The 15,647-nt window shown below is 36.8% G+C and overlaps 2 protein-coding genes across 2 annotated transcripts; both read left to right on the forward strand.

Annotated features, from left to right (window-relative positions):
- The first annotated feature begins 4,041 nt into the window (after positions 1–4,041).
- On the forward strand, positions 4,042–7,719 carry LOC109190393 (elongation factor 2-like). The gene is made up of 4 exons (XM_019340860.1): positions 4,042–4,108; positions 4,738–4,803; positions 4,884–4,971; positions 5,078–7,719. The coding sequence occupies exons 2-4, from the start codon at positions 4,801–4,803 to the stop codon at positions 7,516–7,518; spliced, it is 2,532 nt and encodes an 843-aa protein (XP_019196405.1). The 5' UTR covers positions 4,042–4,108; positions 4,738–4,800; the 3' UTR covers positions 7,519–7,719.
- A 4,784-nt stretch (positions 7,720–12,503) lies between these two features.
- On the forward strand, positions 12,504–14,761 carry LOC109190396 (pentatricopeptide repeat-containing protein At1g79080, chloroplastic). The gene is given in 3 exon segments (XM_019340863.1): positions 12,504–14,311; positions 14,313–14,608; positions 14,663–14,761. Coding segments are annotated over 2 exon segments (1,740 nt in total). The 5' UTR covers positions 12,504–12,844; the 3' UTR covers positions 14,586–14,608; positions 14,663–14,761.
- Positions 14,762–15,647: the final 886 nt, after the last annotated feature.

Genomic DNA, 15,647 nt, shown 5'->3' on the forward strand with positions numbered 1-15,647 from the left:
AATATTATAATTCTATAAGGATTTGTGTGTTTTTCTTCTGTTAATGGTGAATTAACAGGAATTATAATAATATTAATGAGAAAGTTAACAAATAATCATATAATTAAGGATAATTAATGATAAATCTCAAAGAAAAATTAAAATCTGAACAATCTGAACCATTCATTTGATTTAATAATTTTGACGAACATTTTTTTTACCCATTATAGGCTTAACTTTCTTTGGCGCTTATATATATATATATATATATATATATATATATATATATATATATATATATATTTATATTTATATTTATATTTATATTTATATTTATATAGTAGAAGTAGATATAGTTATACATCACCAAACAACAATATTAATAATCACTCAAATTACATCCTATTACCAAACATGCAAAATACTTTCACTAAACCGATTTAAATTATTCAATATTTAATTCGGATACCGATTCCCGTATTCGAATCAAATACACCCGTAATATATAACCGGCACAATGTACCTAGATGATATTGTCCAAACATCCTTAACATGCTAAGGTATGGAAGTCCAACATAGGCCCTGTTTGGTAAAATAATCAACCTATAGGTCAATTTTGAATTTTTGATCACTATTAATTGTTTGATTTGGTTAAAAAAAATCAATAGAAGTGTTTGGTTAATTAGCTCTTTGTAATTCCAAAATGCTAAAATTCAAAAAGTTGCTCAAAGCAACTTTTCCAATTAACTTTTTGATAAAAAAAATTATACCAAACAGCTATCAACTAACAACTAATTTACCAAACACATTTCTACAATCAACTAATGTTATCAACTAGTTATACTAGCTTTCAAAAAAAAAAAAAATAGTTATATCATCTAATTAACCCAATCAGCTAACAGCTAACAGCCATTTTACGAAACATGACCATAGTTTTCTTGCATATTTGCAGTGCTATGTATGATTTTATATAATAAAGGAATAAGTGTCAAATAGGTCATCGAAGATAATGCAATTAGGCCACTAAATCTTAAAAAACTACAATTGAATCCCTAAACTAACAAATTTCATACAATTAGTCTAATTTGCAGGTTTTTCAGGTTTCAATCTAATTAGTCTAATGGCGTAAAATTAGTTAGTTTAGGGATTCAATTGTAATTTTTTTTTTTTTTTTTTTTTTGGGTTCAGTGGCCTAATTGCATTATTGCGTGTAGTTGAATAGCTTATTTGACCTATATTCTTATAAAAAAAATAAAAATAAAAATTATTAGACATAAAAATTTAACCATTCACTTTTTAATTTTTCACATGCTAACAAACTAACTAACATTACTTCTTATTGACGCGTGCAGGACTATTTTGTCTACTTTTACTTTTTTCCCAGTTCATTTTATTCCTAGATTAGGTAATCTTATGACATATACTTTAACATCTCATGTTTTTGCTCATACTGGTACGATATATTGAGATTCTATAACACCAGACTTCATTGCAGTTTATCTCTAATATAATCACCAATTTTGGTGGCTTTCAAAAAAAAAAAAAAAAAAAAAAAAAAAAAAAACTAACATTACTTCTTGATTCATTCCTACAACTAAACTTTCTCAAATATTAAAAAGTTGTAACATTATTTGGAATAATTTATAAATTTTTTACACTTTGAACTTCTCTGCAAATAAAAATTGAAAACTTTTCATCGTATGATTAATGAATTAGCTCTTTTATTTCAAAAAAAAAAAAAAAACAATATGGGTTATTGTTAGGAATATATTGTAAAGTTTTGATGAGCCAAATGTATTTTGAAAATATTTGTAGTCCCCATTTTATTTCTATTTGAGTCAGTCTGGTTCACAAAGCATAGTGCACCCATGCAATGAAAGCCTACATGAATTGCTAAGTTTGTCAACATTATGGTTAAGCGGGATAATAGCTTAACAAATTTAAGCTGCATGCAAGTCACTAAAGGTTAAGCTAGCAGAGATGGAAGAAGACTTGGGAAAGATATGTCAAGTAAATCCTATGTTTGAGTCTTATCTTAAGTAAATTATTTTGAGCTTGTAACGAGCTGAGGTAGCCATTCTGACGGCAGTAGCTTGTGATGAGGTACCAAGTTTGTAACGAAGTAGAAGGTTGACAAACAAGAGATATAAACAATTAGTTACACATCTTATATTAAAGGTAACACTAGCCGAGATGGAAGATGTGTTAATATGTTCTGATCCTAAGGTTATATCTCACTTAAAGCATTTTTGAGTCCAACAAGATTGTAACGCCGCAGGGCGTGACGAGGTAAAAGTATAACGAGGCATGGTTGTTCTATGACATAACCCATATGGTTCATGGTTCGAATGCTACAAAAATGAATATATTTTGGAGAAATATAACGAAGGATCGCCCGTGAACCAAGACTTGAAGAATTTATCCGAGATGTTTTTATGGACCTCAATGTTTTTATGATGGAGATGGAAGTACTCGGAGAAGGCTGATTAACGATGATATCTTTTCATACTCAAGCAAGAATCAGCAGGAGAAATATAATATATTGATCAACTTGGTTTGTTAGATCAAGTACACAGCCACAAAGTCAAGAATTTACACGAAGAAGCCATTCAAACTTAGAGGCTATAATTTTCAATGGACTTTGTGTCAGATCTGCATACAAGCAACGTTTGAATTATTTGAATCATCTGACGAAGGCGGAAAGACTATTATCTAGAGTTGAAGATCAAGTTGCAGATCAAGTTGACAACTTTAATTGATCAACTACATTTGAAATGGACGATCAGGATCGAAAGTTGATCAATGGGCAAATAGCTTTTATTAGCTATAAATACCCATGAAGACTTGAAGACCAAACACGGCCGATCGATAAAGATACACAATCGAGAGAAAAGCAAGCAATATTCAAATAAGTCAAAAAGGGGGATCTAAGCTTCATTAGAAATATTCAAGTCTGAGAGAGAAATATTATATTTCTTGTAAACATCTCTACTGAGTGTAGAAAGAGCGCGGAGTAACTGGTGAGAGTGAAAAACCCTGGTTGAGTGTAGCTTTGTGCATAACACTCATTGTAAAGGGCAGAGTAACAAGGGGAGCTTGTGAAAACCCTGTGAGAGCGTAGCTTTGTGTGTAGTTCTCGTGGTGTAGGAGTACAGCTTGGTGCGAAGTACTCGGGGAAGGCAGAGTAACAAGAGGAGCTTGTGAAAAACTTTGGAGGAGTGTAGCTTTGTGCGAAGCACTCGGGCAGTGTCGGTAGACACTGATTCACTATTGTATATGGGTGATCGAAGAATAGTGAATTTTCTCCTTGGAGTGAAAGGAGAAGAGTGGAGTAGGAGAATTACACCATCTCTGAACCACTATAAATCTCTCTCTCTTTACTTTGCTTATTGCTCATTTATTTTGTGCATGCTTTAACTGCGAACTAACCAGTAACGATTTATCGCATATCTTTATCTGTCTGGGTTTGATAGTTCCCACGTTTGCATGCGGACCAAACTTTGCATACATCATCTTTGAGCTATATCAATTGTTTCTAACGTGTTGCATGTTTGGAATCTCTCTTTGAGCACCGCACAATCAAGTTATTTAGTTGTTAATGTTTGTTACTTAGAGTTGAAATTACCAAAGTGTTGTGTGTTTTAAATAAGTTTGAAAAGTTAGAGAAGTCTATTCACCCTCCCTCTAGACTTCTCGCCACTCTCTCTTCACCAACAGTTATATATTTGTATGTGTAACTTTAGTAGTTCAAGGCACCCAACATCAATAAAGATAAAGAAATCATTTGTAAAAACATATCAATAAGTTAAAAGTAATTTAGTTGGTTAATGGTAAAGTATGTAGATGTTTGTTAGCAAAATTATTTATTTCCAAAATTGGGAAAAAAAACAAAACAAAAAAATAAAACCCTATACTAGTACCGGCCCGATCAGTGGTCAGTCTAATTAGGGTTTAATAAATAAAATAAAATAAAATAAAAAACCGTACCCCTTACGAGCCCGGCCTGTGGCCACTGTTATTATTCTCATAATAGGGTTTTGATACCGCTATATAAACTGTCGCTCACTCCCCTCGCATTGTCTCTACTTTCGTCCTTGCTATCACGCCTCTTCTCCTCCTCTCTTGCTACGTGAGTTTCTTATTTCGTAATTCTTTTCTTCGGATTTTAATGCACTCCAATGATCTTATTATGCTTTTGCTCGATTTTCAGCTTATTGTTGATGAATATACTGCGTAATGTATCACTCTTTTTAGCTATATTTGGTGATTTTTTTTAATACAATATATGCTTTTGATCATAGGTTTGATTTTCAATCCTTTTTTGTGAATTTTGTGTTGATTATTTTCTTGATCTAGATTTCGTTTTTAATCCTTATGATCATATTCGGTGAATTTTATTATATGCTCTTGTTCTACAATGTAATTTTAATCCTTATGATCATATGATCATATTCAGTGAATTTTATTATATGCTCGATCTTGTTCTACAATGTAATTTTTCATATTTTTCTTTTGGATTTGTTGAGCATTGGTTTGGCTTTTAATGTTGACCTATCATCCTATTCACTCTAGGATTAACTCATGTGTATGTCTCTCCTTTTGTTATGGATGTAGTTTGCAAATTATTTCGTCGCTTATTGTTTTTGTTATGGATATTTCCATTGTGCTGGAATCTGATGCCTCTCTTGCTCTGCTTTTTGTTTTTATGAAATCTCTATTGTTGATGATTGGATACTATTTGTTCTTGTGTTATAGCAGGTCTTTTTGGGAGCAAGATTACAATATAATTTTGAGAAGTTGTGAATTCAAAGATCTATCAAAATGGTAAGAAAACAAATATATCTTATTTCTTGTGGTTATGTTGACAAGTGTGGGGAATTTACTTAAGGATTTGGCATTTGCAGGTGAAGTTCACAGCTGAAGAGCTCCGTGCTATCATGGACAAGAAGCATAATATTCGTAATATGTCTGTTATTGCTCATGTTGACCACGGTATGAGAGTTATAGTAGTTATGTGCTAATCTGTATTACTCTTATTTAATGTGCTGTTTTCAATAGCAAATATGCTGAAATTCTCTCTTATTACTTGAAAAACCAGGAAAGTCCACACTTACTGATTCTCTTGTGGCTGCTGCGGGTATCATTGCCCAAGAAGTTGCTGGTGATGTTAGAATGACAGATACCCGTGCAGATGAAGCTGAGCGTGGTATTACAATCAAGTCCACTGGAATTTCTCTGTACTATCAGATGTCAGATGCAGAATTGAAGAGTTACAAGGGAGAGCGTGCAGGGAATGAGTATCTCATCAACCTTATTGACTCACCTGGACATGTTGACTTCTCATCAGAAGTGACAGCTGCTCTTCGTATTACTGATGGAGCCCTTGTGGTGGTTGACTGCATTGAAGGGGTTTGTGTCCAGACCGAGACTGTACTTCGTCAAGCATTGGGTGAAAGGATTCGCCCTGTCTTGACTGTTAACAAGATGGACAGGTGCTTCCTTGAGCTCCAAGTTGATGGAGAAGAAGCTTACCAGACATTCTCAAGGGTGATTGAGAATGCTAATGTTATCATGGCTACATACGAGGACCCACTCCTTGGTGATGTCCAGGTTTACCCAGAGAAAGGTACAGTGGCTTTCTCTGCAGGATTACATGGCTGGGCATTCACACTGACTAACTTTGCCAGGATGTATGCATCCAAGTTTGGTGTTGACGAATCAAAGATGATGGAAAGGCTTTGGGGTGAGAGCTTCTTTGACCCTGCTACAAAGAAGTGGACCAGCAAGCACTCTGGGTCTGCCACATGCAAGCGTGGGTTTGTGCAGTTCTGTTATGAACCCATAAAGCAGATTATTACCACCTGTATGAATGATCAGAAAGATAAGCTGTGGCCGATGTTGCAGAAACTTGGTGTGACTATGAAATCTGAAGAGAAGGAATTGATGGGCAAGGCACTGATGAAACGTGTCATGCAGACATGGTTGCCAGCAAATAATGCACTTCTTGAAATGATGATATATCACCTCCCATCACCTGCCACGGCTCAGAAATACCGTGTTGAGAACTTGTACGAGGGGCCTCTTGATGATCAATATGCCAATGCTATTAGAAACTGTGATCCAGAGGGACCTCTCATGCTTTATGTGTCCAAGATGATTCCAGCATCTGACAAAGGTAGATTTTATGCCTTTGGTCGTGTTTTTTCTGGGAAAGTGGCTACTGGAGTGAAGGTCAGGATCATGGGTCCAAACTATATACCGGGAGAGAAAAAGGACTTGTATGTCAAGAATGTCCAGAGAACGGTTATTTGGATGGGTAAGAGACAGGAAACTGTTGAGGATGTTCCTTGTGGAAACACAGTGGCTATGGTTGGTCTTGATCAATTTATTACGAAGAATGCAACTTTGACCAATGAAAAAGAGGTGGATGCCCATCCTATCAAAGCCATGAAATTCTCTGTGTCACCTGTTGTGCGAGTTGCTGTTCAATGCAAGGTTGCATCCGACCTTCCCAAGCTTGTTGAAGGTTTGAAGCGTCTGGCCAAATCTGACCCTATGGTTGTCTGTTCTATTGAGGAATCTGGGGAGCACATTATTGCCGGTGCTGGTGAGCTTCATCTTGAGATCTGTTTGAAGGACTTGCAGGATGATTTCATGGGTGGTGCTGAAATCATTACATCTGATCCTGTTGTCTCCTTCCGTGAGACTGTCCTTGAGAAGTCTTGCCGTATTGTGATGAGCAAATCTCCCAACAAGCACAACCGTCTTTATATGGAAGCTAGGCCAATGGAGGAAGGGCTTGCTGAGGCAATTGATGATGGTCGTATTGGACCAAGAGATGACCCAAAAGTTCGTTCAAAGATTCTGTCAGAAGAATTTGGTTGGGATAAAGATCTTGCTAAGAAAATTTGGTGCTTTGGTCCTGAGACAACTGGGCCAAACATGGTTGTTGATATGTGTAAGGGAGTTCAGTACCTGAATGAAATTAAGGATTCTGTTGTGGCTGGGTTCCAGTGGGCTTCGAAGGAAGGTGCTTTGGCTGAAGAAAACATGAGAGGTATCTGCTTTGAAGTTTGTGATGTTGTACTCCATGCTGATGCCATCCACAGAGGTGGTGGTCAGGTGATTCCTACAGCCAGGAGGGTTATCTATGCATCTCAGATTACTGCCAAGCCCCGTCTTTTGGAACCTGTGTACTTGGTTGAGATTCAAGCACCAGAGCAAGCTCTTGGGGGTATCTATTCTGTTCTGAACCAAAAACGTGGGCACGTGTTTGAGGAGATTCAGAGGCCTGGGACCCCACTTTATAATATTAAGGCATACCTTCCTGTTATTGAGTCTTTTGGATTCTCTGGTACTCTGAGGGCTTCCACTTCTGGGCAGGCTTTCCCACAGTGTGTGTTTGATCATTGGGATATGATGGCTTCTGATCCATTGGAGCCGGGTTCACAGGCTTCCAGCCAAGTGGCACTAATCCGCAAGAGGAAAGGGCTTAAGGAGCAGATGACACCACTGTCTGAGTACGAGGACAAGCTGTAAGCCAAGAAGTTGTCTTCTCTGCTCAAGTTGAATATCATTTTTGATAGGTCTTAAATGGGATATAGTCTTTTAAGTGAGTAGTCTCAATTTTATCTGTTGGTAGTATCTAGTTTTTGTCCAGTTTTATCGTTGAGTCTTTGCAGTGTCTTTCTACCAACACATTTTCTTTTCGACTTATAAAATTTTGTTGCTTCTATCCACTGTCAATTTTGCTTGCCTAATATTTTAGATCCAAATTTTTACCAGTTCAATTTTCGCTTGTCATCCTATTTCTGTATAGGTCCATTTAAACCTGGGCCAACATAACCCACAATTTAAAGTGGGTTATATTACCTGACCCATATTAATATTAGTCCATTTAAACTTGGATCGGACTGATACGACAATATATTACTAAAAAAATCATTATTATATTTCCATGATATGATATTATAAAATGAAAACGAGTATGATGAATTTGACTCTTCTAGGCTGCAATTATTAATTTTCTTATTGTACAAGCTAAGGATAATCGCTTACGTGGTAAAAAGTACGCGGCTTCAATTGGCGAGTCGGCGGACGGTGTGACGGAACTAAAGTGGACAGGCGGCAGAGATATGGAAACTGCCGTGCCGTGCCGTGCAGTGTTTCTCGGAATCATCTATCTCTCACGCGTCATCGCCGGCCTACTCAAATTTATCCATCCATACTACCTCTATATATACACATCACATTCGCTAATGTTCTTTCATTCAATTCGATACTCAACAATTAACCCATATAATATATCTTCCTACCATTTTGTTATTTGTTATCGAGCTAGCTAGCTTAGCATCAACACCATGAGCAGCAGCAACAACAACCAATTTGATCACCAAGGTAATTAATTATTGTTTCGTATGATTTGCTAATTTTGTTTGGTCTTTCTTAATTAATTGTTTTCTATGCTCATGCGTTTCGGTTATGCATGTTTAATTTGCAGCTGCGAAAGGGCCGCAGATGGTAGCGCCTCCACCTCCGGGGTATCCGACGGCCGCCGGAGACGCTCAAGTCCGCCACCGCAAGCGTCGTCATAAGACCAAAAGCAGAGGCGATGGGTTCTGGAAAGGATGCTGTGCAGCATTGTGCTGCTGTTGGGTGCTAGATGTGTGCTGCTGATCTGATGATGTGATTATTCATTATTGGGTGTGATTTATTTGTTAGGATTGATTTCACATGTATGTTTTGTTTCATACATCTTCTATGTAGGAGAGGTTCGTGTGTGTGCTTTTTTTTTTTTTTTTTTAAATCTTGTATACATAGTGCTCTTTTGGAGAATTCTTGTACAATAAATTATTTATTCATTTTATCTTGGAATATGAGTCATTCTTATTAATTAGTTTTTTTAACAACTTAGTGCTCCAAAATTAGGGATGGCAACGGGGCGGGGCGGGGACGGGGACTATACTCCCCGTCCCCGTCCCCGAAACCCCGACTCCGTCCCCGTCCCCGTCCCCATCCCCGGCGGGGAATTGAAAATAGTCCCCATCCCCGTCCCCACGGGGAATTTGGCGGGGACGGGGATTCCCCATCCCCGGTCAATTTTTAATAAAAAATCTTAAATTAGTGTAATTTTTAATTTTAAAAATTTAAAACTGAAGTATTAATTTTTAAATATATATATATATATATATAACTTATTTATTTATTTTAATTATAATAATTATTCGGGGACGGGGCGGGGCGGGGAGGGGAATCTCCGTCCCCGTCCCCATCCCCGCCGGGGAATTTCAAAAATTCCCCGTCCCCGTCCCCGATCCCCAAAATTTTTCCCCGTCCCCGTCCCCATCCCCTACGGGGGCGGGGATCCTCGACGGGGACAGGGCACATTGCCATCCCTATCCATAAAATACTAAAATTTAAAATGTTTCTCAAAGTAATTTTTTCAATCAGTTTTTTGAGAAAGTTATTTTGTATGTAATTAATTATCAGTTAACAGTTAATTTACTAAACGTCTTTCTACAATTAGCTAATACTATCAACTAGTCAAATCCACTAACTAATCAGATATCGAACACCCCCTTAATCTTTTAGTTGAAATATGGTAATTTTTTAATTTGGTATAGAGTTAATCTCGTGTAGAGGTCATGAGTTCACATTTCCTTGCCATCTTATAAAAAGAGATTGGTCAATGTGTTACTTGGACCTTATAAAAAAAATAATAAAAAAATCAACCTATACACGTGTAAGTCTAACTATTAATTTAGATTGAGTTATCAAAACATACCCAACTTGACAGGTTGGGCCCGTTTAGCCCGCTTTTTAAAACATGATGTGCTGTAGAAATCTCCAACCTGGCCAGACAAATTATGTTGTGGAACCATGTTCACATTGCAAGATGGACACGATTCCAAAACTGTTCATAATTATGAATATATAGTTCAAAAATTATGAACATAAAGTTGTGAACATAATTATGAACATATAGTTCTGTAATTATGAATATAGAGATTCAAAATAATTGTGAATATGAAGTTCAAAAATTATCAATATATAGCTTTATAATTATGAACATACAGTTATGTAATTGTGAATATACAGTTCAATAATTATGAATATATAGCTTTATAATTATGAACATATAGTTCAGTAATTATGAATATAAAATCATGTCCACCTTACAAGGTGGACACGGTTCTAAAGCATAACGATTGGGCTCGACACTTTTAACTCGTGGGGGTATTTGAGTTACGGGTTAGGTTGCGTATCTCGCAGGCCAACCCATTACCCATATTAAGATATATTGACATGATCAAATAAGAACCTGCTCCTCCAATAAAAAGTGACTGATCTCAGTTATTTATCAAGATTCAGTAATAATTGAAAATTATATAAAAAAATAAATCAATTTTATAATTATTGTAAATTTTTAAATTTATAATATCTATTTGAAACTGAACTAATTACTGAATATTTTGTTTTAAGGAACTAATATCATCTATGAATATGAATTAATACAATACCGTTGTCTAGAAATTGGCGACCAATTCTTTGTAAGTTGTAAGAATAAGGACTAAGCAGTCTAAGAATTGAGACGCGGGAAAAATTCCTTAGTTGATGGAGCTAACTAGATGAGACAGGCGGCAGAAAACATGAGCTGAGCAGCCGTGTGGTGCCGCTTTCTTGGAATAATCTTTGACGCGTTGTCGTTGCCCGGCCCGGCCGGCCACCATAATTCTCAGCTCTATATATACACATCACCTTCACTAACGTTTCCATCCTCAAAAATTAAACCATCATCGATCTGTTCCTACGATACGTAGCTTACCTAACATCTTCTTATCGACCATCAATCCGATCACGATGAGCAGCAGCAACAACCAGCCGCAGATTGTAGCGCCTCCTCCGCCTGCGGGGTATCCGACGGCGGCCGGCGACGCTCAAGTCCGCCACCGCAAGCGGCGTCATAAGACCAAAAGCAGAGGCGATGGATTCTGGAAAGGATGCTGTGCAGCATTGTGCTGTTGTTGGGTGTTAGATGTGTGCTGCTAATCTTATTCTTCATTATTGGGTGTGATTTATTTATTAGGATTCTTTTCCGGCATTTTATTTAAATATATTATGTAGTATAGGCTCATGTTTTTTAATGTAATGTACTAGTAGCTCTTTGCACAATTCTTGTAACAATAAATAATAATTCATCCATTTTATTTGAAATATATATGACTCATTGGTTTCAATTTACATTTTTAAATCACATTCAATCCAAAAATATTGACTTATTCGATTCATCATATTCTTAATTTTAACTGGTTAATTATTATTAACCTGCACTGAATCCAATTCATGACCTTCCACCTGGGCACCTTCCATCTACGAGAGTCATTAGATATCATCTGAACACACAGTGCTTGGCTTAAATTTTACTATTTAAGTAAAATAGCTAAATATTTTATTTATAATATTGAAAAAACAGCATACATGGAATAAAAGCAGAGAAAAGATTTATAATTTGTTTGTCAACGCTGCAACTGCGGCTGACGCTGTTGGTTTTGATCCCGTCCCTCATGAGACGCCGCCGCCGCTGCCTGTGAAGGGCGGCGTTCCCCGGCGGGCTGATCAGACTCGGCGGTCTCTCTGCGTCGTTGTTTTTCAATGTTATGAGCAGCGGAGAAGAGGTCCACTGGCTCCGACTCGGCGATCTTGCCGCCTTCCAATGGGTCCCCTCCTTTGTATCCCACCCTCAGGGCATCGTCCTCCGACAACCTTGCCTGAGCGCGGCCGTAGGTTATGTCGTCCTTGCTCTTCGCCATGCTCCCATCCGATCACATCATTCTGCCTTTCTTCTTCGTCTAAATAAGAACCCACGGCGGTGCAGAGTTCATACGTGGCCTTGTCTGGGCTAAAGATCGATGTGATACGTGTCACTTCGTTTGGAGACGTGGCACTCCAAAAAACTCTCCAAAATATTCCAACAGAAAGCCTAGACTTAACTCACTAGTTCAATAGACAACTTTTTTAGAAAAGATGAATAAAGTTCCGAACCTGAACAACGATTATGTAAAACTTATACGCAAAATAAACAGATCATCTGTATGCACCGACATTTAACTTTATGCCATTGAATCACCATAATTTACATCATCCTATTTTGTACTTTTGGAGTTGGAGATTCAACTTTTTTAAAAAAAAAAAAAAAAAAGAAAAAGTCATTTAAAACTTCTAATTAATGTTAATTTTTAAATTAAATTAAAGATTAATATTTAATACACCACTCGATATATATATATATATATATATATATATATATATATATATATATATATATTAATGGTATACATTAATAATGAAGAAAAAGAAGCTACATTATTAAAAAATAAAATCAATATTGATTAAATCTTTTTTTTAAAAAAATATTTAAGACTTATATTTTCTAAATATATTTATTGCTTAATTATTTTCTATCTAATTTCTTAAACATTTTTAATTAGAAGATACATTATTAATTGTTCGGATATTATGAATGGGTTCTAAATATTTAAATATAATTTTTAACAATCCTACTAAGAACTTAGGTCGCAAGGCCAGGATAACGTCGCAGAGAGTCCACCCAAACCTGTGTTTGAACTGGGAGAAGAAGAGAGACCAAAGTAAACAAGAGGGTGTGAAGAAATCGATTGCAAAAGGGTTATTGTACTGTATGTTCGCCTTTAATCTCTTTCTTCATTTTCATATACTCATCAACACCGTTTATCACCTTGCCTTTAATTTCTTCCCTCACTTCATATGAAGTTTCTCGATTTCTCAAAATTTAGGAGATAAGGGAACTGTTTATTTCTCATTTTCTTCCTTCGAAATTGTTCAATTCATGGCTGTGCTTATAAAATCAGCACCTCCATTAACAAACCTATCGTCAGATCTCGCAAGAAAACCTTGTGAATTCTTGCTCGAAAGGCCTAAATTCTATGATTCATTGCTGCATAAGAAGAACCCTAATAGAGTATTAGCCGTTGCCCATACCCGTATGAGTAATGCTTCTGTTGTGCAGAACAACATAGCTGTAAAAAATGGCGTTTTTCGCCTGCCTAGCTGGAGGGCTTCCGGTAATAATCAAAGAATTAGAGAACTTAAGCTTCAAGATGCAGCTATCTATTTAGAGGATATGGTGGAAAAGGGTTATAAGCCTGATTTAACTCAGGCTACTGACCTAGTTTATGCTCTTTGCCAGCACAATAAGCTCGGGAAAGCGAGCAGAGTGATAGAAATGATGATTAGGTCTGGGAGTATACCGGATGCGCATTCTTTCACTCTCTTGGTGAATTTCTTGTGCAAGAAAGGAAATGTGAGCCATGCGATGCAATTAGTCGAAAAGATGGAGGAGAAAGGATACACGGTGGATAATGTGACGTATAATTGTCTTCTAAGAGGGCTTTGTAAGCGGGGAAAGTTGACTCTGAGCCTCCGGTTTATAGATAGGTTGATGGAAAAAGGATTGGTCCCTGATTCGTATACTTATACGGTCTGGCTTCAAGCTACTTATATGGAGAGGGGGGTTGATGAGGCTATGGTTCTCTTGGAAAACATAGTTGCCAATGGTGGCAAACCTAGTCTTGCGAATTATAATGTTTTGTTGACAGGGCTGTGCAAGGAAGGAAGAGTTGATGAAGCTATTCGGTTCTTTAGAAATTTCCCGTCGAAAGGGTTTAATCCTGATGTTGTTAGCTACAATATTCTATTGGGCCCCTTGTGCTTTGAAGGGCGCTGGGAGGAGGCGTACCGGCTTCTTGATGACATGGCTGGAGAAGATATTTCGCCAAATATATTAACCTACAATAATTTAATCGGTTCGCTTGCTCTTCATGGCCGGATTAGTAATGCCCTTGATCTCTTGGATGAAATGCTTTCGAGGAATAATGTTAAGCCAACTGCTGCCAGTTACAACCCAATAATTGCCCGGCTCTGTAAAGAACAGAAGGTGAGTGGCGTGTGCGAGTGTCTTAACCAGATGATTATTCAGCGGTGTGATCCCGATGAGCGAACCTATAACGCCTTTGCTGTTCTTTATGAGGAGGGGATGGGGCAAGAGGCTTTCAGGATTCTCGAATTCTTGAGGGTCAAACAGAACCGCCCCTTTCACGATTTCTACAGATCCGTGATTTCGAGTTTTTGTAGGAAGGGGAATACGTATCCAGCATTTCACCTTTTGTACGATCTGATAATGTCCGGATTTACTCCAAACTCGAGCACGTATTCTTCCCTGATCAGAGGGTTGTGCGCGGAGGGAATGCTGGATACTGCCATCGAGATAATCAAGATTCTGGAGGCGAACTGGTATAAGGCTAGATGTTAAGAACTTCAACGCTCTAATACTTGGGCTATGCAAGTCTCAAAGAACAGATTTGTCGTTGGCAATTTACGAGGAGATGATCGAGAAAGGCTATATGCCGAATGAGATAACCTATATCATTATAGTTGAAGGGCTTGCCCATGAAGAAGAACTCGAGCTGGCAGGCTTAGTTTTGAAAGAGTTGCGTATGAGAGAAGCGATCAGTATGACTACAATGCAGCGGTTTTTCATGCAGTACAATCTTGAGGGCTTTTCAACGTAGCGAAGATATATAGTCGACTTTGCACATTATGCAGAACTGAGAATGCCGCCACATTGGGTATAACCTTCAACCCTGGCGATTCTTTGTGCTTATGGACTATGGTGATCTTGTTGAAATATACTGCTGTAAAAACACTTCTTTTTATCACAAACACTATCAGTTTTTCTCTCTGGCTATTTGACATGTTAGAACTTAGAAGGGTCCTCTTAATTTGTTTTTGGTAGGTTATAAAGTCAAGTGAGACCATCCCACGAATCCTTATCTGTGAGATGGGTCTGGTCAAGATGGAAATGTAATACTTATACTGAAAATTATGGAGTTAATTCCATTTTTTGTCCTAGATTTATAGGTTGTAGTTCACTTTTAGTCATTTTTTATCAAAAAATTCACATTTGGTCATTGTATTATTGTGGCAGGATCATTTTTTGTCCTCCGTCAACAAAATCGTTGAAATAACCTTAAATACAAGGACATTTCGATTTATTTTTTTTTTTATACAAAGTAGGTTGACCCGCTATATTTTTTATGTTTATTATTATTATTATTATTATTATTATTATTATTATTATTATTATTATTATTTTTGTTGAAAAAATCTATTGAAGACCAAAATGCCCTTGTATTTAACGTAATTTAAACTGTTTTGTTGATAGAGGACCAAAAATGGTCCTACCACAATAATACTAGGACCAAATGAGAGTTTTCTAATAAAAAATTACCAAAAGTGACCTGACACCTATAAATCTAGGATTCTAAATGAAATTAACTCTACGGGAAAATGTGAAAAATGTAATACTTTTAAATAAAAATGTAAAAGTATTACACTTATAAGTATTACATTTTTATCTTAATTGACTCGTCCCACGGACAAGGATCCGTGAGATGGTCTTATACAAATTTTTGCCTATAAAGTCTATTTAAGTTTTCATTGGTTGTTTAACTACCTTAATAGTTGGTACTCCAATGTCTGGGAACATGAAACCACATGGCTAAGGCTTAACAAACATAAACCACTTTCTATCACAGTTTCTAAACAAACCAGTGACAGTCATAACCAAAACA

The sequence above is a fragment of the Ipomoea nil genome, unplaced genomic scaffold (genome assembly GCF_001879475.1).
Source record: "Ipomoea nil cultivar Tokyo-kokei standard unplaced genomic scaffold, Asagao_1.1 scaffold1576, whole genome shotgun sequence".
NCBI lineage: Eukaryota > Viridiplantae > Streptophyta > Magnoliopsida > Solanales > Convolvulaceae > Ipomoea > Ipomoea nil.

What these genes read in the sequence shown, in the direction of transcription:
- LOC109190393 (XM_019340860.1), top strand. An exon ending in TATTGCTCATGTTGACCACG is followed by an intron (nt 4,972 to 5,077) that starts GTATGAGAGTTA and finishes TTGAAAAACCAG; the next exon opens with GAAAGTCCACACTTACTGAT.